We start from the raw sequence: 24049 nt of genomic DNA, 5'->3' as shown, positions 1-24049 counted from the left end.
ACACCCTTCAGAATTCTAGTACCTTCTAATAATTCTTAGACTAAAAATAAGTTTTATATAACTTTAAAAGGGGGGGAAATCATTCTAATAATATTAATGGTTTGGGTATATTCATCATCTTAAAAAATGAAAAGCACTTTTCTTTAAACCAAATTTAGTTTGGTTTAAAGAACTAAAGGATGAAAAAAAATAAGCAATGGTTATATTTTAACAGGTTCATTCCTTCACTCGTTTAACAATATTTATGAAGCACTATTATTCACATCAAGCACTGATCCACATGCTTAGAATTCTAAGAAAAAATTTATTCTTGCCTTATTCCCACCCACAACTTATTTGCTTTGCCCACTTAGTAGAAAAGAGTGAAAAGAATGAAATATTAATTATGATCAGGTCAAAAATGGGATGAAGAGGGAGATGATGTGATTGAATTAAAGAGAAGAAAAGAGGGGTGCTTGGGTGGCACAGTCAGATAACCATCTGACTTCGGCTCAGGTCATGATCTCACCGTTCATGAGTTCAAGCCCTGCATGGGGCTCTGTGAGGACAGCTCAGAGTCTGGAGCCTGCTTCAGAATCTGTGTCTCACCCTTCTCTGCCCCTCCCCCACTCATGCTCTGTCTCTCTCTGTCTCTCCCTCTCAAAAATAAACATTTAAAAAATCAAAAAAAAAAAAAAAAAGAGTAGAAAAGAGATATGTGTGTAGTATAGGTCTCACACCACTAAAGAAGTAAGCATATTGAAGGGTCACTCAAAAATAGTTCCTGAGATCCAAATCAGGAAATGGTTAAGTGAAAATCCAACACATTTTTGCAATGCCTTTTTGACAGATAAACAAAAATAGTCTATTTATTATTTAAGGAACTGAGCAGAGGACATCAATAATTCACAAAATAAAAACTAAAAATCACCAATAAGCACACTTTAAAAGTTTACATTCAGAAGCAATTAAAGAAATAAAAAATTAAAAATATAAATAAAAGGTCCAGTAAAATCAAGATTCTCATAATGCTAGTGGGAATGTTGATTAACAATTTCTATGAAGCAACTTGGCTATAAAGACCCAAAGACACAAAAACATATAAACATCTTGATGCAACAAATCAAGCTCTAGGAACCTGTCCAAAGAAAGTGATTAAAAAGATGTATACTAAAGAAATTACTAAAAAGGATACTTTCGCCTTTATTTTCTACAATTTTAAAATCAAGAATAATTTAAACATTCATTAATAGGGAGTTACTTTAATAAACCATGAATTATTGGTAAAAGAATTATATGCATTCTAAAAATAATGTGTACATCTATGTTCATTTATAAGTTAATATATTGATAACAGTTTAAAGAGTAGATCAAACACAGCATCATTCTTTTTTAGATTAAAAGCTAGGTATACGCATGCAAATAAGCACATTAGGATATGTGCTTATAATTTGTGATCTTAAGGATTTTCAAAAAAAGGATTAAAATAAATTACATGCTTTAGCAGTACTAAATGTTTGCTTAACTATGATAAAGTTTTTAACAATCCAATAGCAAAAGGATTAAATTCTCTCCTCTGAAATTGAATTTGCAAAAAAAAAAAAAAAAAAAAATAGTGATTTCTAAAATATCCTCAATTAAAAAAAAACAAGGTAGTGCAAACATTTTAAGTGTTTATAATACACACTTAAAATAATTCTGTGCAGTGAATGTCATTCTACTTTACAGAAAAGGAAACTGAAATTTAGAAAGGTGATCCAATTTGTACAAGATCATACAACTACTCACTGGAAAAGCTACAGATGGAACAAATGATACCTAATCCCTAGCCAGGATGTCCATAGTTAAATTATTCTCGCACTAATTCCAAGACCACTGGTACCAGATGAGCTAAAATAAAATGGGGTGCACATAAACCATTATTGGTGATACTGCCACCTACTAGGACCTTTTCAATCAGGCTCTTTAATTGTATACAGAAAACAATTTTTAAGAAAATTAAGTATAAACTCTCCTAAGGCACAAAAAGAGTAGCAGTGATGAGATCACCTAAATAGACTAAAACCTTGGTAGCTGAAGACTGAGGCTCCATGAGGCTTATAAAATAATATTTATACATTTTACAACTGATACTATGAAGCATCTACAAAGCTTAAATATCAGTCACTTGAAAAGGAGCACTCATAAATAATGACCATATTTATCTTTTAACTGCCTCCATTATACATAGTCAACTTTACTATAACCAAAAAGGGTATACTTTTGGTAGGGCTCTACCATCCAACTCTAAAAAAAAAAGGCTTTAATCACTTTATAATAATAGACTAATCAATTATTACATAATAACCAGAAAAAAATTTACCAGGTCCTCAATATTGCCATAGATATTCTTTTTCATGCCCGATGCCCGAGTAGATACCCATCCTCCCACAGTGCTGAATTCCAGGGAATCCGGTTCATGACCTGTACAATAACCACTTTCTTTAAGCTGAAAAACAAAAAAAATGTAATATTTTACTAGTGAAAATGATCCCATTTAACACAGCACTCAACACATTAACTCTTCACACTTTAAAATGTCTACTTGTCACTGGTATTTGGACTCATTAAAACCTATATAGAAAAAGAAATACTTTTATCATGCTCATCTAAAACAATTTTTAAGCTTTTGCCTAGTGGAAAACCTTACAAAACTGAAAAATGTGGACCAAAAGACAATTCCACAGGTTTGCTAGCCAATCTTCTTCATTAGATCCTTTTATTTTAAAATACCAACTACTCTCCCTACTTTGTTTTTAACCACAAAGACACAACTTAAGTACTTATGGAGATCAGATTATGCTTAAATAACTGCCAACTTCACCTAAACACTTTCAATAAATAAAGCACTTAATCTCCTGATCTCCCTACCCTAATATAATATGCAGCAGGCCTGCACAAAATCTAAGCAAATTGCCTGTACTTAATTCTCTCAAGGAGTCATGTGTTTTAATGTACAGCCATCTGGCTAGGTTTCCTGTATGTAATACCATCATTTATTTGTGATGCAGATCATGCATTCCTGTACATTAAATAGTCACTTGTTTCTCATTTTTCTATATTAGCTTGGCTTTGCCATCTGCACAGCACCTGAAGTTGAATGGATGCCCTTTACTGCAACACCACCAAAGCCATTCCACTGAAATCATTTTAAAGACTCAGCCATCTCATGTCAAATGGTACAGACACCACCATCTGCACATCCACTGTCTACTGCACTCAAGCCCATCAATCTGTATTGACCGTTTTGATAGTCATCCAGTTAAGCAACTGCTTCTATTTTTCAAGTAAGCCATGCAGAGATGTAGAATATGTCAGCTATGTTTGTATCTGTTAAGTATGGTGTAAAAGTTGTGATCCAAAGTGAGAGAACCTGGTAAGTTGCAAATTATTTATCTTTTCTAATTGTTTTGCTAGGAAAAAAAGATTTAGAAAGACATCAACTGTTAACAGATTATTTTCACTAAATATTCAAAATGTTTATTTAATTTTAAGAGGTTATTAACTACTCACAAATAAGGAGCTTAAATACATGAATGAACAATTTTAAAATGAAGATTATCAGACTGTTATTTTATATTTCTTTCTAGTTCCCAATCTATATTTGTACTATTTACTCTCAAAAAAAAAAAAAAAGACCACTATTACTCAATTTTTCTGAAATTAGAAGAAAAAGAAAAAACATTCATAGAGTGCCAGAAGCCGAGCTCTCCAACCAGCCTGACGGCAGGGCCCGGGTGTGGACGGATCGGGACTGCAGGGCGGCCCACCGACAGTGAAGCTTCTCGTACTCCCGCTTTTATGTAATTTGGCCTTAGTAAAAGTACCTGGGGAATTGTCTGTTGGGGAACTGCCCTCGACAGGCCCCCTGAGAAAGAACCATTGGGGAAGGAAATAAGGTTCCGCAAGGAAACTGTGTGGCCCTACATCTAGCCCTTGCCACCCCCTATAAAGACTCCTCTACCTAAAGGAAGGATAGCTTCATATATTTCCCAGCCAAGGAGGGGACAAATGGATTTGATTTGTGTATCTATGGGCACAAGTTACTCCAGCCCCTAAGCCCACTTGGCCCCCAGGAGGCATTCCAGATGATGATTGAACCTAGTGGGCTAAAGTACAGAATGGTTCATTAGTTCCTAGGTGCATTGTCTCTCTGAGAATGCATAAGGTGTGGGTTCCTAAGGCCCTCTTGGCCCCCTCCTGGCACCTCGGACCAAGGCGAATACTTTTGTTCCTTGAACCACAAATGGTTGGGGGAAACAACTAAGAGGTCATGTCCCTATAACTGTTCCACTTGAGGTGTTGATAGATGACCTTTCATGAAAACAGCAAAGCAAATGCTCTATAGATTATAGATAAACATAGATACATAATGAAAATAAAGTAAGAAAGTAATCAATAAGCAAAGGGCAGGAGGGAATGTTATGAGAAAATAACCATGTTATTCCTTAAAGGGTGATTACACATAGGAACATTTTTAGAATTAGGTAATGCTAGAAAACATAGATGGCGCATGCTACAAGGAAATTGCTAACAAATATAATGCCACGTTTGCCACAATAAAGCGGCCTGCTTTCATAAACAACACACTGCTGTTGTCTGTGTCCATTTTTATTTTTGTTTTGTTTTATTTTCACTTTTTCGCCAACGCCGTTCATCCTTCGGGAACCTGCTGGAGCTGGACTCCGGCAATAGAGCACTTAGATGTCCTAAGCACTAAACAGGGAGTTTTCACATATTCTCATGACAAAATCTCCACGTTACCTACACCAAAGCAAATTAAATCTATACTGCTTCTGTAAGTACATCAATATTAGATGTACTAATAATATGCCTCCTATGTCTGGTAGGCTAGTTCATTACCTTCTCCAATTATAAAGTCATGTAAAGCTATGAAATGAGGATACAAAAAAGAAAGAAAGAAAGAAAGAAAGAAAGAAAGAAAGAAAGAAAGAAAGAAAGAAAGGGAGGGAGGGAGGGAGGGAGGGAGGGAGAAAAAAGACTGTCTCTATACTCAGGGAGCTCTACCCAGCACACCATTTTAAATCTACTTCTTTAAAACCTAACAACCTGCCTACTAGGTAAGTGAATAAGCGAATGGTTAAGAAGCTGAATTTGAAACTTGTCATTTATTATTATGCTTCCCAGAAAATTTGCATGCTACAGTACACTAATAAGAAACAATTTTTGGCATATAGTTAAGTGCTTAATTAATGGTATCTCTGACCATATACATTCAGCCACTTCTTTTAAAAGTCTGTGCCTTTGCTGTCTTTGTTAATGCCATTAGCTGCTAAGAAAAGTCTGAAGAAAGATTTACAGATTTAATTCATACAGTTAACCAAATATCCTTTTTTTTTAAATTTTTTTTTTAACATTTATTTATTTTTGAGACAGAGAGAGACAGAGCATGAACAGGGGAGGGGCAGAGAGAGAGGGAGACACAGAATCTGAAACAGGCTCCAGGCTCTGAGCTGTCAGCACAGAGCCCGACGCGGGGCTCGAACTCACGGACCGTGAGATCATGACCTGAGCCGAAGTCGGACGCTTAACCGACCAAGCCACCCAGGCGCCCCCAAATATCCCTTTTAAACAGAATCACCTCTCCTCTCCATCTGTATGCCATAAAAAGGAATAAGAATATTATCTTACTCACTTCTGTACCCCATTCATTATTAAGACAACAAATATTTACTGACTCCTTATGCTCTAAGGCTCAGAAATATTACTAAGAGCAAATCCTAGATTGTAGAGCTTGTTATTATACAGACAAAGAAGGGAACTGAAGTTAACAAGAAACATAATTAAATTAAGACAGAACAATTAGAAGTGTAATGAAGAAACTAAAAGTACAGCAGGGACATCTGCCTCTACCCAAGTTGAAGCAAAAAGGAACTAGATTTACCCTCTCACATGAAAAAAACAAAAAACCCCAAACAAAAGTCTTTAAACACTGGACATGAGGTAACAAAGGACTGCTTATGAGAAAGCAAATAAAGGAAACGAACACTATGACTGTCCCTGGCTTAACTCCCGGCTGCAATGCAGAGAAAGGGAATCCAGGCACAACTCTGGAAAACACTGTGAGGTGAGGAGATGGGAGTTTGGAGTTGTGGAAAACCAAAGCATTAGAATTCACAAGACAAAGTACCAAAGAGAAGAGAGCAGCACAGAGAGAACCCTGGAGACTGGCAGATGGTCCCCCTCAAGTAGTCAGCAGAGCAATGAAAAGCACATACAAGTGAGGAAACTACACAGGACCCGAGGAAAAAATAATCCAAACTGATTAGAGAAAAGTACCAGGACTCATACAGGGCCAGAAACCTGTTCCCACCAGCCTGACTTGGAATACTTTTCCTTCACAGAACATGAGGTAGAACACCCAGGATGGTCATTCCTCAGTAATGAGGAATGATTAGTCTCAGATTGAGCACTTCTCTGAATCCACCTAAAAGATCACAGAAGCAATAACTAAAGGATCAAACTATTTCCAAATAACTACATCCCAGAAAAAAGCTAAAAAATACTTTTTATAGAATTGAAAAATATCTAAGACCTAGTAAGAGAATATTCATGATGTCTGGTACTTAAAAAAATTACATACAAAGAAGCAGGAAAACACAACCTATAATGAGGAAAATAATCATTATGAGGTGAATAATCAAACCAACCTAGAACTAACAGAGATGTTATAATTAGCTGACCAGGACATCAGAATAGTTATTTAACTGTATTCCGTATGTTCAAAGAGTCGACACAGAAAACACAGAAAGACCCAAATTAAACATCTAAAAAAAGTAAAAAATACAATGTTAGAGATAAAAAAAAAATACACTTGATGGGGTTAAGCGTAAAACATACTCCACAAATAAAAGATTAGTGAACTCTAAGACATAGCAAAAGAAAGTAAAGAAAAAACTGAAAAGAGCAGCAGTGAGCTGTGGAACTTCAAACAGCCTAATGCATGAGTAAACAGTCCCTAAGGGTCAGGTAAGGCAGGGAGGGACAGATATTTGAAGAAATAATAGCCAAAAATTTTCCAAATGTGATGAAAACTATAAACCAAAAAATAAAGGAAGCTCAACAAATCTTCAATATAAGAAACACACAAAAAACTACACCAAGTCCATCACAATCAAAATATTCAAACCAGAAATAAGAAAATCTTAAAAGCAACCAGAGGAAAAAAACACAGAATGTACATACGAACAAAGATAAGGGTAACATCTAATTTCTTGTCAGAAACAGTAAAGTGAGACAAGAGCAAAGCAACATCTTTATATTACTGAAGGAAAAACACTGTCAACTTACAATTCTACACTCAGTTAAAATATCTTTGAAAACACAGGTGGTGACCTCGAACTAATAACCAATTAAAGCAAGATTACAGGATACATGATTTATACACAAAATTCAATTGCTTTCCTATATACCAACAAGGAACAAGTGGAATTTAAAATTTAAAACATAATACCATTTACATTAGAACCCCCCCCAAAATGAAATACTTAGGTATAAATCTAACAGATGTGTACAAGATCTGTGATGAAAACTCTAATGAATAAAATCAAAGGTTTAAATAAATGAAGAGATATTTCATATTCATGGAAGATTCAACATTATCAAGATGTAAGTTCTTCCCAAATTGATCTATAGATTCAGTGTAACAATCCCAATCAAAATCCCAAGTTATTTATAGATATTGACAAACTAATCCTAAAGTCTATATAGAAAGGCAAAAAAGCCCAGAATAGCCAACACAATTTGAAGGAGAACTAACAGCCAGGAAGTAGACTGACACTGCCCAACTTCAAGAGTTACTACAAAACTAAGGAATCAAAACAATGTGGTTTTGGGGAAAGAACCAAAAAATAGATCAATGGAACAGAACAGAGAGCCCAGAGATATACTTAACTGATCTTAGATAAAAGAGCAAAGACAAGGGGTGTCTGGGTGGCTCAATCAGTTGAGCATCCAACTTCGGCTCAGGTCATGATCTCACAGTTCATGAGTTCGAGCCCCACATTGGGCTCTGTGCTGACAGCTCAGAGCCTGGAGCCTGCTTCAGATTCTGTGTGTGTCTCTCTCTGCCCTTCCTCTGCTTCATGCTCTCTCCCTCTCTCAAAAATAAATAAAAACATTTAAAAAAATTTTTTTAATAAAAAAAGAGCAAAGGAATACAATGGAACAAAATAGCCTTTCAATAAATGTTGCTAAAACAACTAAACATCCACATGCAAAAAAAGAAATGAATCTAAAAACATCCATTACAAAAATGAATTCAAGTGGATCATAGACCTAAATGTAAAATGCAAAATTATAAAACTCCCAAAAGATAACAAAGAAGAAAACTGCAATGAACTTGGATACGATGTTTAGATATAACACCAAAGACACAATCCGTGAAAGAAATAAGTGATAAGCTAGACTTCATTAAAATTAAAAATGTCTGCTCTGCAAAAATAATATAAAGAAATTATAAGAAAAACCACAAGCTTGGAAAAAAAAGATTGCCAAAGATAAAAATAATAAACCCACCTGATAGAAGACAGTTATCTCAAATAATACAAAGAACTCTTAAAACTCAACAATAAGAAAACAATCCAATTTAAAATAATGGGCCAAAGATCTTAACAGACCTCACCAAAGATAGCAAATAAGCCATAAGAAAAGATGCTTCACATCATATATTCTCAGGGAAACAAAAATTAAAACAACAAGATATCACCTATATGAACGGCCAAAATCCAGAACACTGACAACACTAAATGCTGATGAGGACATGGAGCAACAGGAACTCTCATATAATGGTGGTGGGAATGCAAAATGGCACAGAGCCTCTATGGAAGACTATCTGGTGGTTTCTTACAAAACTAAACATACTCTTACCATCCAGAAATTCTCTACTTTGGTATTTACTCAAAGGAGTTGAAAACTTATGTCCACATAAAAACCTGCACACAAATGTTTATAGCAGCTTATTCACAAATTGCCAAAACTTGGAAGCAACCAAGATGTCCTTCAGTAGGTAAATAGATAAATAAGCTATGGTAAATTATTCAGTGCTAAAAAGAAATGAGCTATCAAGCCATGAAAGGACATGAAGGAACCTTAAATGAATTATTACTAAATTAAGGCAGCCAATCTAAAAAGGCTACATACTCTATGACTCCACCTATAAGACATTCTGGAAAAAGCAAAACTATGAAGATAATAGAAAGGTCAGAAGTTGCCAGGAGTAGGAGGGAGAGAGATGAGTTGAGGATTTTTAGGGTAGTGGAAATATTCTATATAATATTATAATGTTGGATACTTATGTCATTGTATATTTGTCCAAACCTATAGAATATACAACACAAAAGTCAACCCTAAGATAAACTATGAGCTTTGGGTAATTATGATGTGCCAACATAGGTTCATCCTTGGTAAAACAAACAAACAAAAACCCCACCATTCTGGTGAATGATGTTGATAATGAGGAAGGCTATGTTACGTGTGGGGACAGGGGACATATGGAAACCTCTGTACTTTCTTCTCAATTTTGATGTAAACCTAAAACTTCTCTAAAAAACCTTAAAGTGTTAAAAAAATGAAATGAAGATTTTTAGCAAACAAAAGTAGAAAGAATTCATGAACAGCAGACTCACACTAAAAATATTTAAAAGAAATCCTTCAAATTTAAGAAAACAAAGAAACAAAGAAAAACAGAAATGAACCAAAAAACAGATTCTTAACTATAGAGAACAAACTAATGGTTACCAGAGGAGAGGTTGGTGAGGGAATGGGTGAAACAGGTAAAGAGTATTGAGAGTACTCTTATCATGATGAGCACTGAGTAATGTACAGAACTGCTGAATCACTGTATTGCATCTCTGAAACTAATATAACACTGCATATTAACTATACTGGAATTAAAACAAACTTAAAACAATAAAAATAGAGGGGCACCTCGGTGGCTCAATCAGTTAAGTGTCCGACTTTGGCTCAGGTCATGATCTCGTGGTCTGTGGCTTCAAGCCCCACGTTGGGCTCTGTGCTAACAGTTCAGAGCCTGGAGACTGCTTCAGATCCTGTGTTTCCCTCTCTCTCTACTCCTCCTCCCCCCTCCCCAAATAAATAAACATTAAAAAAATAAAAATAATAAAAGAAGGGAGCACTTGGCTGGTTTAGTCAGTAGAGCATGCAACTCTTGATCTCAGGGTCATAAGCTTAAGCCCCATATTGCATGTAGAGCTTACTTAAAGATAAATACAATGCTGTCACAAAAAAATAATAAAAGAAGTCCTTCAAGCAGAAGGAAAATAACATCAAATGGAATTAAAAACATTGGAAAGGGTAACTAGGTGGATAAATATATAAGATGGTTTCTTTTGTTATTTAAATATCTTTAAAATAAGGTAATTGATTATTTCAACAAAAGTAGTAATAATATATTGTAGGCTTTATACCATATGTAAAAGCAGAATATATGACAACAATAGCAAAAATTGGATGAAGGGAAAATGAATATAATACTGTAAGGTTCTTCTACTAAACTCTGAAGTGGGGTGTTATATTATCACTTGAAGATAGACTGTTTTAAATTAAAGACATATACTATAAACCCTAAAACAACCTTTACAATAAAACAAAACGTTATAGCTAATAAAGAAACAAAACAGATAAAATGGTATCAAAAAACATGTTTAATCCAAAAAGTTAGTAAAAGTGGAAAAGAAAAAAAAAAAACAGATGGAAAATACAGAAAACAAATACCAAAATGGCAATTTAAACTGAACCATGTCAATAAACTACATTGAAGGTAAATGGTCTAAATATCCCAATTAAAGGTAGAGACTGTCAGGTTAGATAAAAAGGAAAGACCCAATTTTATGGTGTCTACAAGAAAATTTTTAAATATAAAAATAAAAATCAGTTAAAAGAATGGAAAAAGGAAAAGATATCCCAAGTTAACAACCATCAAAAGAAAACTGGAATGGCTATTTTAATATTAGATGAAGCAGATTTCAGAGGAAAGAAAATGGTTCATTAATCAAGATGAAAAGAAGAAAACTGATAGAACTGCAAGGAAAAAAAAAAAGACAGGTTTACAATGATAGGTGATAGGTTAATTCTCCTCTCTCAATAAATGATAGAACAAGTAGACAGAAAATAAGAAAAAATACAGAACACCTAAACAACACTGTAAATCAATTTGACCTAATCGACAATTGTAGACTACTCTCAACCAATAGCATCAGAAGACAAATTATTTTCAAGTATGGATAGAACATTCTTAAGACAGATCTTACTGTGGGCCATAAAAGAAATATCAATTAAGTTGAAAGGATTCATATCATATAAATGTTTTCTGAACACAATGATATTAACATGGAAATCAGTAACAGAAAGATGCCTGGAAAAATCCCCCCAATAATTAGAAATTAAATAACTTGTAAGTATCCAATGGTCAAAGAAAAAAATCAAAAAGGAAGTAGAAAAATACAGTACTTTGAAATGAATGAAAATGAATAGACATATCAACATTTGTAGAATACCACTACAGCAGTAGTTGGGGGAAATTTAAGTAATGAAAATCAGCTTTATTTAAAAAGAGGAATGGCCTCAAATTACCTTATCTTCCCCCCTAACACACAAAAAAGAATTTGACAAAATACAAAATCCATTCCTAATAAAAACTCTGAAAACTAAAACAGAAAAAACTTCCTCAACTTGATAAAGGGTATCTACAAAACCAAAGCAACAACAACAACCTATAGCTAACATCACACTTAATGGTAAAGGACTAAATGCATTTCTCCTAAATCAGGAATAATGCAAGATGTCCACTTTCACTTCTTTTCAACATGGTATTAGAGCACAAGCCACCACAATCAGGTGAGAAAAGGGAATAAAGGCATACAGATTGGAAGGAAAGAAGTAAAACTGTCATTATTAAGAAAGGACATGATCATATATATAGAAAATCCAATAGGAGCTATAAGAAAACTTAGAATTCATGAATTTAGCAAGGTTGTTAGATATAAGATCTGTACACAAAAATCAATTGTATTTCTACACTTTTGTCTTGTGTACTTTTTTAGTAATCTCTAGACTCTCAAATGTATTTATACATATTAATAAAGAACATTCAGAAACTGAAAAAAAATTTTTTTAGGTTTATTCATTTATTTTGAGAGAGACAGAGATAGCACGAGTGGGAAAGGGGCAGAGAGAGCAACAGGAGGTGGGGGGGAGAAGAGAGAGAGAGAGAGAGAGAGAGAGAGAGAGAGAGAGAGACAGAAACAGAGACAGAATATCCCAAGCAGGCTCCACACTGCCAGCACAGAGCCTAATGCAGGATTTGAACCCATTAAGCCGCAAGATAGTGACCTGAGCGAAAACCGAGAGTCAAACGCTTAACCAACAGAGCCACCCAAGTGTCCCCCCCCGTGCCAAATTTTTTAAATATCATTTACTATAGCATCAAAAATATATATAATACTTAGGGATAAAGCTTATTTTAAAAAACATGAAGGGTTTTACAAAAAAAACACAAGATACTACTAAGAGAAATTACAGACATAAAAAAAACTAGGGACATACCATGTTCATGGGTCAAAAGAATCGATATTGTTAAGAGGTCAGTTCTCCCCAAATTGACACAGAGTCAATGCAATCCCAATCAAATCTCAACAGGCTTTTTTTGTTTAAACAAAAGTTCACAGGTGATTATAAATTTCATAGGGAAATACAAATAACCTAAAATAGCCAAAACAACTTTGAAAAAGATTTATGATACAGCTGCAGTGATCCAAACTATCTGGTACTGGCATAAAGATATACAAAAGATCAATGCAACAAAATAGAGCCCAGGATGCACACATATATGGACAACAGACTTTTTATCATGGTGCTAAGTCAAATGAAAAAAGGGTAATCTTTTCAACAAATGGTGCTGAAAATACTGGATAGCCATATGCAAAAAAAAAAAAAAAAAAAAGAACTTCATCCTTTGCACCATACATAAACATTAACTCAAAAATCTTCAAAACTCATCAGAAACTTGAATGTAAAATAAAAACTATGAAACTTAAATGGGAGAAAATTTTTGTATCCTAAGCTAAAGCAAAGCATGACAGCAACAGCATGATATATAAAGTAAAAACTTAAATATGTTTTGAAACTCATCAAAATAAAAAACATCTTTTCTTCAAAAGACTCTGTCAAGAGAATGAAAAGACAAGCCACAGACTGGGAGAAAATATTTCTGAAGTATATACCTGCAAAAGGACTTATATCCAGAATATGTAAAGAATTCTCAAAACTCAACAATAAGAAAACAAACAACCCAATTTAAAAATTGGGCAAATAACTTGAACAGACACCTCACCAGAGAAGATATATGGATGGCAAATAGCACTTGAAAAGATGTTCAACATCACTACTAACTAGAAAAATACAAATTAAAACCACAATGAGATACTGTAACACATCTACTAGAATGACTAAAACATTAACAAATATTGGAGAAGATGTAGAGAAATTGGAACTCTTACACAGTGCTAGTAGGAATATAAAATGATGCACTCTGGGAACATGTTTGGTAGTTTTTCAAAAATGTAAATATGTACCTACCATTTGATTTAGCCATTTCATTTTTTGATTTTTTACCCAAGAGAAATGAAAGTATACGTCAATACAAGGACTTGCACATGAATGTTCATAGCAGCTTTATTTGTAACAGCCTCAAACTGGAAATAATCCAAATATTCAACAATAAGTGAATGGATAAATAGTGGTATATCTATATGATGGAATACTACTGAGCAATAAAAAGGAATAAACTAATTGATACATGCAACAATATTCATTAATCTCAATTATGCCTAACGAAAGAAGTCGTACCCTCAATCTACCCTCAAAAAGAGTGCATGATTAGATTTAGTACAACTGTAGCACATTTGAACAAATCTACAGTGATAGAAAGCAGATCAATGACTGCCAGGGGTGGAGGTAAGACTGGGATAGAGAGGATTATAAAGAAGCAAGAGTAAATCTTTGGGTTTGGTACATGTGTTCATTATTTTGATTGTGGTGATGGTTTCATGGTTATACTTGTGTACCAAAACATATCAAGTTGTACATTTTAAATAAGTGGAATTTATTGTATGCCAATTATACCTCAGTGAAATTATTATAAAGTGAAACAAGAACAAATGACTCCAAGGATATTGCCCCAAGCTGCACAAGAACTGAATTCCCATCAACTGAGAATGAGAAGGATAAAGAATAAGCAAATTGTGAAGGGAAAATGGAAATTCAATTTTTAAAATATTGAGTTTAAAATGTCTATTATATATGCAAAGTGGAGACATCAACAGGGCAACTGAAAATATAAGTCTCTATAGAGTTCAAGAAAGAACTCTAAGATGATGTTATAAATATAGAAGTCTTTGGCACATAAAAGGAATAAAGTCAGCTGTGCTTCAATGAAGTACAGATAGTGCTCAATAAAAATTAGTGAAATGAATAAAAGTTCTAAGCACTTTACATGATTAACTTATTTCTTCCTAAAATATATATAAAGTAGGAATTATTACCTCTATTTCATAGATAAAGAAACTAAGGCACAGGGAAACGAGTCCTTGGGAGTAAAAACGTAAGTCACACATCCCCAGACTATTAACTAATAAAATACAGTAGCCAAAACTTTAATAAGCCTAGAAACAAATTCCCAAATCCACAATTGACATATTAATGACCTCTCTTAAATTTTATATATATTAAAATCAGTGTAAATCTATAAGCTGAAGAGATTAAAACCTGTGCTACCCAGCTACTATATTTGTGTCATTTAAGAATTTCTAGAAGGAAAAAGCAGGATGTTTTAAGCTGGTTACCTCAGCTGATTAAGAAACTGAAGGGTACAGAAGTTTAATGAGGAAAAACTTGAACTGGGATTGAAACAGCTATAGAAACTACATTACAGTCTACTGGAGGCAAAAAAGAAAGTTCTATATTGGCATTTAGGGAAATGAACTAGTAGGTAAAATATCAGAAGTTCCTAGTCTAGGAAAATGTCATTTAAATTTCAAGGAAATATGTTCGTTGAATTTTAATTCTAACCTTTAAAAAAAAAACTTGGAAAGGTTAAAATACTACATCAAATGCTATAATCAAAGACATAAAATTAGAGACATGAAAGGCCACTTTCTGTTATAAAAAAATTGCTGTGTTGCTAGGGCCTCATTCAGACATAATGGAAGACTAATACAGGACTTTTTACAGGTTTTTTTTCATTAAATACTATTATTCTGCCCCACTTAAGTTCATCTTGTGTGTGTGTGTGTGTGTGTGTGTGTGTGTGTGTATTAAGTTCATTATATTATAAACTATAGTAATTAACAAAGGTAATTACTTTGACTTCTATAAAACCTTGGCTTATTGAAGATCTTAACACTGCCTCAACCAATATGTTCAATTTCATCCAGTTCTTAGTTCATTAAATCAAAAATAAAGATAATAATCTAATTTTTTTTTCAAAGCCTTTCATCCAGAAATGGTCAGTAGCATACCAATTTCATTCAACTTTTTACCAAGAAATAAGGAAAAAGACAATTAAAAAAAGATCGACAACCATCTCATTTCCATGTCCCATTAAAATGTAGAAGGGAGGAGTCTCTGTAACTCAAGTAGAACAAAGTGGTCAGTATTATCAACAACAAATTAAACTTTCTGATTTTTATTTACAACAGCTGAGGTATAGTCATCCTGACCCTGTTTGAGGCGGTTGAAAATCAATACATTTTAATAATTACATGCTTAGAATCCATGAAAGGAACCAAAAGCTTTCCAAAAATTCATCAGGATACCAAAAAGTGTTACAAGGTCTCCAAGAGTTTGACTAATTCATGAGATGGGCAGTTTTCAATGAAATTAGGCACTTGAAAGTTCAATAGCAAATACCAACATCTACCCAGTTGATCCAATTTATCATCAACTTCTGAGAATTCTATGTCCAATATGTTTCACTTTGCTCCATTTCTACTCTTTTATTGTCACTATCAGTTCTTGCCTGAATTATGCCAGAGCCTCTTACCCACCTTCATGTGCCCTCCATCTATCCTCCACACAGGAGCTAGCCAGAACTACCTGAATACAGAGGTAAAGTTCAAACTTCTAGAAGGGGCTTTATAAGGCTCCTTTATAGTCTGATCTCTTCATGTTTTCCTGGCTCTATCCTCTACCACTGCTATACATACACCCACCCAACATATAGAATGTGTGTTCTCCCACAAACACACACTAGACCTCAGCCACACTCAGCTGTCTGCAGGTCCCCAAGAGCAACAGCTGCCTTTAAAGCCTCTGCACCTGCTGCTTTCTCCGACTGGATTGCTCTCTCCACTCCCATTAACTTTTTTGCTTTCACTCATCCTGAAGTCTCATTTTAAAAGCTGCATTCTCTGAAATACCTTCTTTGTCCAGTTCCTTCCCTCCTAACCCCATGTGATGAGCCATAATACCCTGCATTCAGCCTTCACCTTGCAATTCTCATTCTGAATCATAAGTGTCTATTTATCTAATTTTCTATTGTAATGTAAGCCTTCCAAAGGTAAGGGATGGTGTCTTATTCACTACCATATCCTCAGTATCTAGCTCAATGCCTGACCCACAATAAAAGCTGAACAAATTTGCTCAGTGAATGTACTGTGAAAGGTACTCCATTCATAGAGAGGACATATAGCAATTTTGAAAATGTTAATTAAAGGAAGTAACATACCTGTCTTTCCAACTCCTGTCCTGTTATACCAGCCTCTACATGAGCTGTCAGATTGTTCTCATCAACCCAGAGGATTCGATTCTGTTGCAAATGAAGAAAAAATTCTCATCTCCATGAACTATTGACATTTTCTCAGGAAATATAGCTTCCTAATTCAAGGTAGCAAGTTACAAGACAGAAAATAAGCAAGTAGGGTTACCCTCACTACAAAATTCCATTTATCCCAGACTATAAAACATGACAGACATAGCAACTTAGGCAGTATATCGCACAAGAGTTGGTTTAAAAGATAGACTCTGTCTTTATTCATTATCAATTTGAATTAAACTGTACTTACCTTACGCAAATTATTTACTTTTAGTGCTTCCTCATTGTACAGTGTGAATAGTAATACTACTCATAAGGTTGGTGTAAGGATTAAATGAGATGCTGCACATAAAAGCTTAGTATATGGGGGCACCTGGCTGGCATAGTTTGTGAAGTGTGCAGCTCTTGATCTTGGGGTTGTGGGTTTGAGCACTCCACACTGGGTGTAGAGATTACTTAAAATAAAATCTCAAAAAAAAAAAAAAGTCTTAGCATACAAAGTTCCTGGCATTCTGTAAATACCATCTGCACTACTATTAATAGTTATAAATCATATCTAACTTAAGAATATCAGAAGATGGCCATTGTGAGATCAAAAAAAAGACATGTGCATATAGTAAATGGCATTCCTACTATATTTTTAATCCAAAATAGGACCAGAGGCTCTGGGTAGGAAACAAAGCACACCCCTGCTTCCTACTTGAAAAGAAGAAACTGAATATCATCTGGCTCAACTTACAAAATGTTTACAGAATGTTTTTAACATTCTTATTTGACCTAATTTTTTATATGTATGAATTACTTTGTACTATTAAAGTCAGACTTCTTTTCCCTTCTATTTGGCTGAGCAAACAGATTAACATATAGACCTTCTGGATCCCACAGAAGCTTTCTTTGCACTTTGATATTTTCAATTTCATGGCAATAACTAATGCAGGTAAGTCTAGCTAATAACAAAAAGGAAAGAACGCAATAGACAATATGAAAATTGTCTGCTTATAGCCCAAATTTGAACACACACAAATCACTGTACTGTTTAATTCACAGGATTATGATAAACATTAAATAAGATGACATATGTGAATGTAATTTTTGTTTTATGTTATGTAAAGCTATCATTTTAATTATACTCTCACAATAAGACATAGTAATTTCAATATAACTATGGCAAATGAGTCTTTTGGTCTGTACTAAACTGTAAAGTAAAAAGACAGAATCCAGTAATCTGAATAACTTACACACTTCTCCCCTAGTAGACTGGTTGTTAAAGTGATTACATGCTTGTGGTAATTATACACCTTGTATCTACCAGTGGTCCAAACATATTTTTGGTAGATCAAAGAAACTGAAAGGAGGCAAAGAAAAACAAACAAACACCTTTATGGGCACTCATAGAGAAACCTATAGAAAATATATAGGATACCCTATTATATCTAGTATACACTACCCAATACAAGTTAATAATAAAATAAAAAGTTTGAGATCAATAGGTCTTAGTATTATTGTAGATATTTAAGTAGAAAACTGGCATTACTAATTATCATATTTTGTACACATTGTATCAGAAGTACTCGTGCAAAATCTCGCACACATACCTTATCAACTTCAAAGCAAATCACAATTATAAGTACCACCCATCCACTACAATATTTAGGAGAGTTTAACATTAAAGGCAGTGAATACACAAAGTTTTTCTACAAAATAAATGGCTAAAATTCTGCCATTTAAAATTCTGCTACAGAATTTTCAGCATCTATCTACTCAATGTAAAGACTTTTATCTCATTTAATCTTCACAATTACTTTCTGTATTATTACTATTTTACAAATTCAGTAACAGATTTAGTGGTAAATTTGTACACAGTACACAGAAATTCAAAAACATTCCAAAGTCTATTCCAGAACAGGCTACTCTTAGGTAATCTTCTAAGGACGATTCTTCTCTTAAACTCAGAGATAAGGACAAAGGTTAATGGGAAACTTTACAGAATAATCAGCCTATCACCATCTGAACACCTGCTGATTTTTTTTTGTGGTGTTTTTTTTTCCACTTTTTTTTTTTAATATATAAAATTTATTGTCAAATTGGTTTCCATACAACACCCAGTGCTCATCCCAAAAGGTGCCCTCCTCAATACCCATCACCCACCCTCCCCTCTCTCCCCCTGCTGATTAATTTTAGCAATACTTAAAGTGGACAGATATTATGTGTGATGTGACATGACATAGAAAAATATGTCATCATCTACAAGATAATCCTTGCTGAAAAAAAATTTTAAAGCTATGCCTGAATCTAACTAGACTTTATATCTAACTTCCAGGTCAGAGGACATACAAAACCTAGAGGAAGAGTTAAATGATACTAAGATGAAGTGACAGGCAAATTAAAAATATGATATAATTTATACTACAAATCACTTAGTTCCTCCAAAAGTCAGCAATATTCAAAAAAGAAGAAAGATAAAATGGGACTTAAGGAAACAACCAAAAGCTAACGTGGGTCTTGTTTCAATCCCCATATGAACAGATGAAGTATAAAATAAAAACAATTTTGAAACCACTGTAAAATCTGAATGTGAAACTATGTTAAATGACACAAGGAACTGTTTTTAAGTTTGCCAGGAGCAACAATAATATAGTGAGAAAATGTTCTTTTAAAAACAGATACACAGAATAACTAAAACTACCATTGTTTGTGGAGGTGTAAAATGGTGCAACTACTGTGAACAAAGACCTGGAAATTGCTTGTAAAACTGACTATGTACCTACTATGATTTAATTCCACTCTTACATATTGACCTAATAGAAACGAAAGCTTATGTTTACAAAAACACCTATTCAAGAATATTCATAATAACTTCATTTATAAAAGCCAAACCTGGAAAGAGCATAGGTGTCCATCCATAGAAAAATGGATAAACAAACTATGGTATAGTTATATAATACAGAATCACTCAAAAGGAAATAGAAATGCACTAGTGATAAACTCAGGAACAGAGTAATCTCAAAAACATTATACTGTGTGAAAGAAACCTGACACCAAAGAGTATGTAGTATATGATTCTGTTTATATGAAGTTCTAGAACTAAAAGTGATTTACTCTGGGTGGTCGAAGAGGGCTGGGGATTTGTTTGGAATTTTCTGGTCATAGAGATTTGACTAGCACAGGTGTAGACATTTGTCAGAACTCACGGAAATGTACGCTTAAGATGTGTGTATTTTATGTAAGCATGTCTTTTACCTAAAAAAAAGAATTATAAAAAATCATAAACTTTCAATCCTAGTAATGATATACAAGCCAAAGTATTTGGGGGGTAATGGTAGTGATGTCTACTACTTTAAAAAATATCCAACAATAAGATGGGTTCATGGATGGACAGAGGGAAAGAATGATGGTGGTGGGTATATGAGTGTTCATTGTAAATTTTTTTCAACTTTTCTGTGTGGTTAAACATTTTCATAATAAAATGTTACAAAAGGAAAAAAACAGATACACAGAAATATTTACTTGTAAGTAGCATAATATCAGGATTTGCTTTTAAAATAGTAGAAAAACGGGGGCAGCTAGGTGGCTCAGTCAGTTGAGCGTCCACCTTCGGCTCTGGTCATGATCTCACGGCTCTTGGGTTCAAGCCCAGTGTCAGGCTCTGTGCTAACAGCTCAGAGCCTGGGGCCTGCTCCAGATTCTGTCTCCCTCTCCCTCTGCCCCTCCCCCACTCACGCTCTGTTTCTGTCTCTCAAAAATAAATAAACGTTGGGAAAAAATAATAAAATAAAATAGTAGAGAAACAAAGGAAGATAAAGCCAATATTACAAAATGTTAATAATTCCTTAATCTAGAAAATGGATATACTATTTTACTTTGCCATTTGAAAAAAATTTCTAATTAATCAATTAATTAAATTTTACAAACCTGTTTATACTAATGAAGGAATATGCAACCATGAATATTGTTGTTCATATAAAGATTAAGTTCATACCCAAATTAAAGCTTTAACATGGCACAATGTCCAACTCTTGGACCACCATCAGCCAATATGTCACAAAACAATCCTATCATTCAAATTAGCTCTTTATTCTTCCACAAGCAAAAATGCAACAGCATTAAAATTTGGGGGGACAGGAGGCACCTGAGTGGCTCAGTCAGTTAAGCATCCGACTTCAGCTCAGGTCATGATCTCATAGCTCGTGAGTTCGAGTCCCGCATCGGACTCTTCTGTGCTGACAGCTCAGAGACTGGAGCCTGTTTCATTCTGTGTTTCCCCTCTCTCTCTGCCCCTCCCTGCTCATGCTCTGTCAAAAATAAATACACATCTAAAAATATTTTTAAAAAATTGGGGGGCAGGGGTGCCTGGTTGGCTCAGTCAAAATCCAACTCTTGATTTTGGCTCAAGTCATGAACTCATGGTTTGTGAGGTCGAGCCCTGTGCCTAGCCTCGGGCTCTGTGCTGAGAGAGTAGAGAGCCTGCTTGGTATTATGATTCTCTCTTCCTCTCTCTCTGCCCTTACCCCCTTTCTCTCACAAAATAAATAAAGAAAATAAACTTTAAAAACAAATTGGGGAGACAAGTTTTGGTGTTCCAAATTAACTTTAACCAATATTATGTGTTTTGCTTTTAACAATACAAATCAGGTCATCTACTGTATCAATGACTCTCAAATTAACAATTTCTCAGGCTACTTTGGTAGAAACCACCAATATCTGTGCCTAAAAGTGAGTGAACTAAGCTTTCTGGGACCTGAAGACAAGGGTGAAATATAATGATGAAATAAATTTAAAACAAAATGAAAAATATACCTTTATAATGACTACTAAGACTGAGTCATAAGGAGTTTTTTAAACCAAACATTATCTTCAAATAAGTCTAAAATTTTCATATACCATTTGTGAAGTGTCCAAAGAAATAATTGTTCTTGTCTCATCTGCAGGACACATTAAGCCGTATGATACACTTGTTCCTCCTGCCAAAATAGGAAACAACAACGCTATGTTTAATATTCTATTTTTTAAGCTAAGTTTCTAGGGCAAATTCCTAATACAAAGTATACAAATAGGCCCACTAGAAAAGTAATACCTATTTCTACTTTGCAAAATGTAATTTGCAAATGCTAACACACTAAAAGCAAACTCACCTTTATTTTATGCTGCATGCCAAAATGAAGAAATATTATGGAGCTGAAAGCAATGGGATATGGCTCCATCCCCTGGGCACACTCAAGTGAAGCCCCTAGCAATTTGTGAAACTCCAAAAACATGATTAGAAAAGTTCTAAGCTAAAGATTACTGTGGAGATATCGCTTAAAAGAAAAAATACCCTTCCTAATTCAACTAAAGACACCTTACCTTAATTATGAGATTCATTTATCATTTGAAATAATACATTCTCATACAAAAAGACTTTAATAAACTAGAATATAAACAAGTTAAAGTTGCCTGGATTACACAATATTCAAACAAATTTATATGTCAATAGTGAAAAGATGATTTTAATATAGAATAAATAATATATAGAAGTATGTAAACAAAGTACTCCTGTTTTACATTAACATTTGTTATCAAACGAAAAATGCTTTCTTAATACCAGTACAAAATAATACCGTGTTCTCAGTAAACACTATTTGCTTATCATAGTCCTTTGATATCAGAAAAATATTTCCCTGAAAGTGACACTGTAGTGCCTTTTCTCCATGAATTTAATTCAACCCAAAGTATAAGCGGAAGAAGGAATCTGGAGCTCCTGATTTGTTGGGGTCCCACTTCCATTCCATCAATGCTAACTGAGTTAGTGAAGGCAATTTCCTTTGGCTTGTGTAAATTATTAAAAGAATGTGGTTCATAAAAGATCAAGAGAGATCAAATTTGTCTTTAAATGCAAAGCAATGCTGTTTTTCAACATTAAAAGGTATTGTGATCTGGTCATCATTGCCTTAGTTGATCTTTCACACTGCATAGCATTCCTTCTCAAAAGTATACACTGGGTATATTTAGCCTTTGAAAAATAACATTCTCTCCATAAAGACAAAGGTTATAAAGTAATTGCTGAAGTGGGAACATTTTCTTGTTTAAGCATTAAGTCACAGTGTCAACTAGCATCCATATGGGAAAGAAGCCATGAGCAACATGTCTCAAACAGTTCAGGTAAACAGACCTACTATAAAATGAACAACATAAACCAATTTTTCAGAAAAAACATATCATAATTACAAGAATGTTTGCTTTCAAGAATGATGGCACAAATATTTAGAATATAAATATCTTAAATTAAAAACAACACATTTACATAATATTAAAATTCAAAAGGCATAATACCTACCACCAATTGGTATGATACAAAGGTTATATTTGCACGCTAGATTCACAATCTTAACTACATCATCATGACATGCTGTTGAGAAAAGGGAAATAAATTAATCACAGGGACATGAGTAAACGCTAGGTAACCCTGCAAAATGAGGGTCTATTAAGTTCTTTAGTGTCTTTTTCATCATTTATGTACTCTTTAACACATTAAGTGGCTATATTAAAACAAAATGTTTATTATTTATCTTTTTAACTTCTTGTTTTGAAATGATTTCATACTTACAAAAAAGTTGCAAATAAGGTACAAAAAATTTCCTTCACCCAGCAGCCACAAATATTAATATCTTACATAACTATAGTTCAATTAACAAAACCAAGCAATTTACACTTACACGATACTATTAACTAATTTACAGACCTTATTCAAATTTTGCCAATTGTTCCACTAACGCCCCCTTTTCTGGAACTGCCAATCACACGCTGCATTTAGCTGCCACGTCTCCTTACTCTTCTTTAATCTAAGACAGTTCCTTGGTCTATTTTGGATTCTCATGACCTTGACACTTTTGAAAAGCACGGGTCAGTTATTTCATAGAATCTCTCTCAATTTGGGTTTCTATGTCTCCTCATGGTTAAATTCAGGTACACAGTTAGGCAGGAATTTCACAGAAGTGATGCTGTGCCTTTCTTAAGAGCTACATCTAGAGGCACATGATATAGACAGGTCTCATTTCTAGTAATGTCAACTTTCATCATTTGGTTATAAAGAAATCTGCCAGGTTTCTCTACTATAAGAATGCTTTAATTAGTAAGTATCTTGTAGGGAGACACTTAATCTATATAAATATTTCTCATCATACTTTCACCCACTTATTTTTG

At 34.1% G+C, this 24049-nt stretch overlaps 1 protein-coding gene across 1 annotated transcript in view; it reads right to left on the bottom strand.

The window, feature by feature from the left end:
• The window catches only part of AGPS (alkylglycerone phosphate synthase), a 148803-nt gene that overhangs the window by 65850 nt on the left and 58904 nt on the right, over positions 1–24049 (bottom strand). Inside the window, exons 6-9 of the mRNA XM_007083917.3 lie at positions 23184–23255; positions 21752–21831; positions 16784–16864; positions 2342–2467 (exon numbers count right to left, since the gene is read on the bottom strand). Of these exons, the coding sequence (XP_007083979.3) occupies positions 2342–2467; positions 16784–16864; positions 21752–21831; positions 23184–23255 (359 nt within the window). The remainder of the gene's footprint in view (positions 1–2341; positions 2468–16783; positions 16865–21751; positions 21832–23183; positions 23256–24049) is intronic.

Source organism: Panthera tigris, chromosome C1 (assembly GCF_018350195.1).
Source record: "Panthera tigris isolate Pti1 chromosome C1, P.tigris_Pti1_mat1.1, whole genome shotgun sequence".
In the NCBI taxonomy this organism is placed as follows: domain Eukaryota; kingdom Metazoa; phylum Chordata; class Mammalia; order Carnivora; family Felidae; genus Panthera; species Panthera tigris.
Note: the sequence above shows the minus strand (reverse complement) of the source record. Positions and strands in the feature narration are given on the sequence as shown.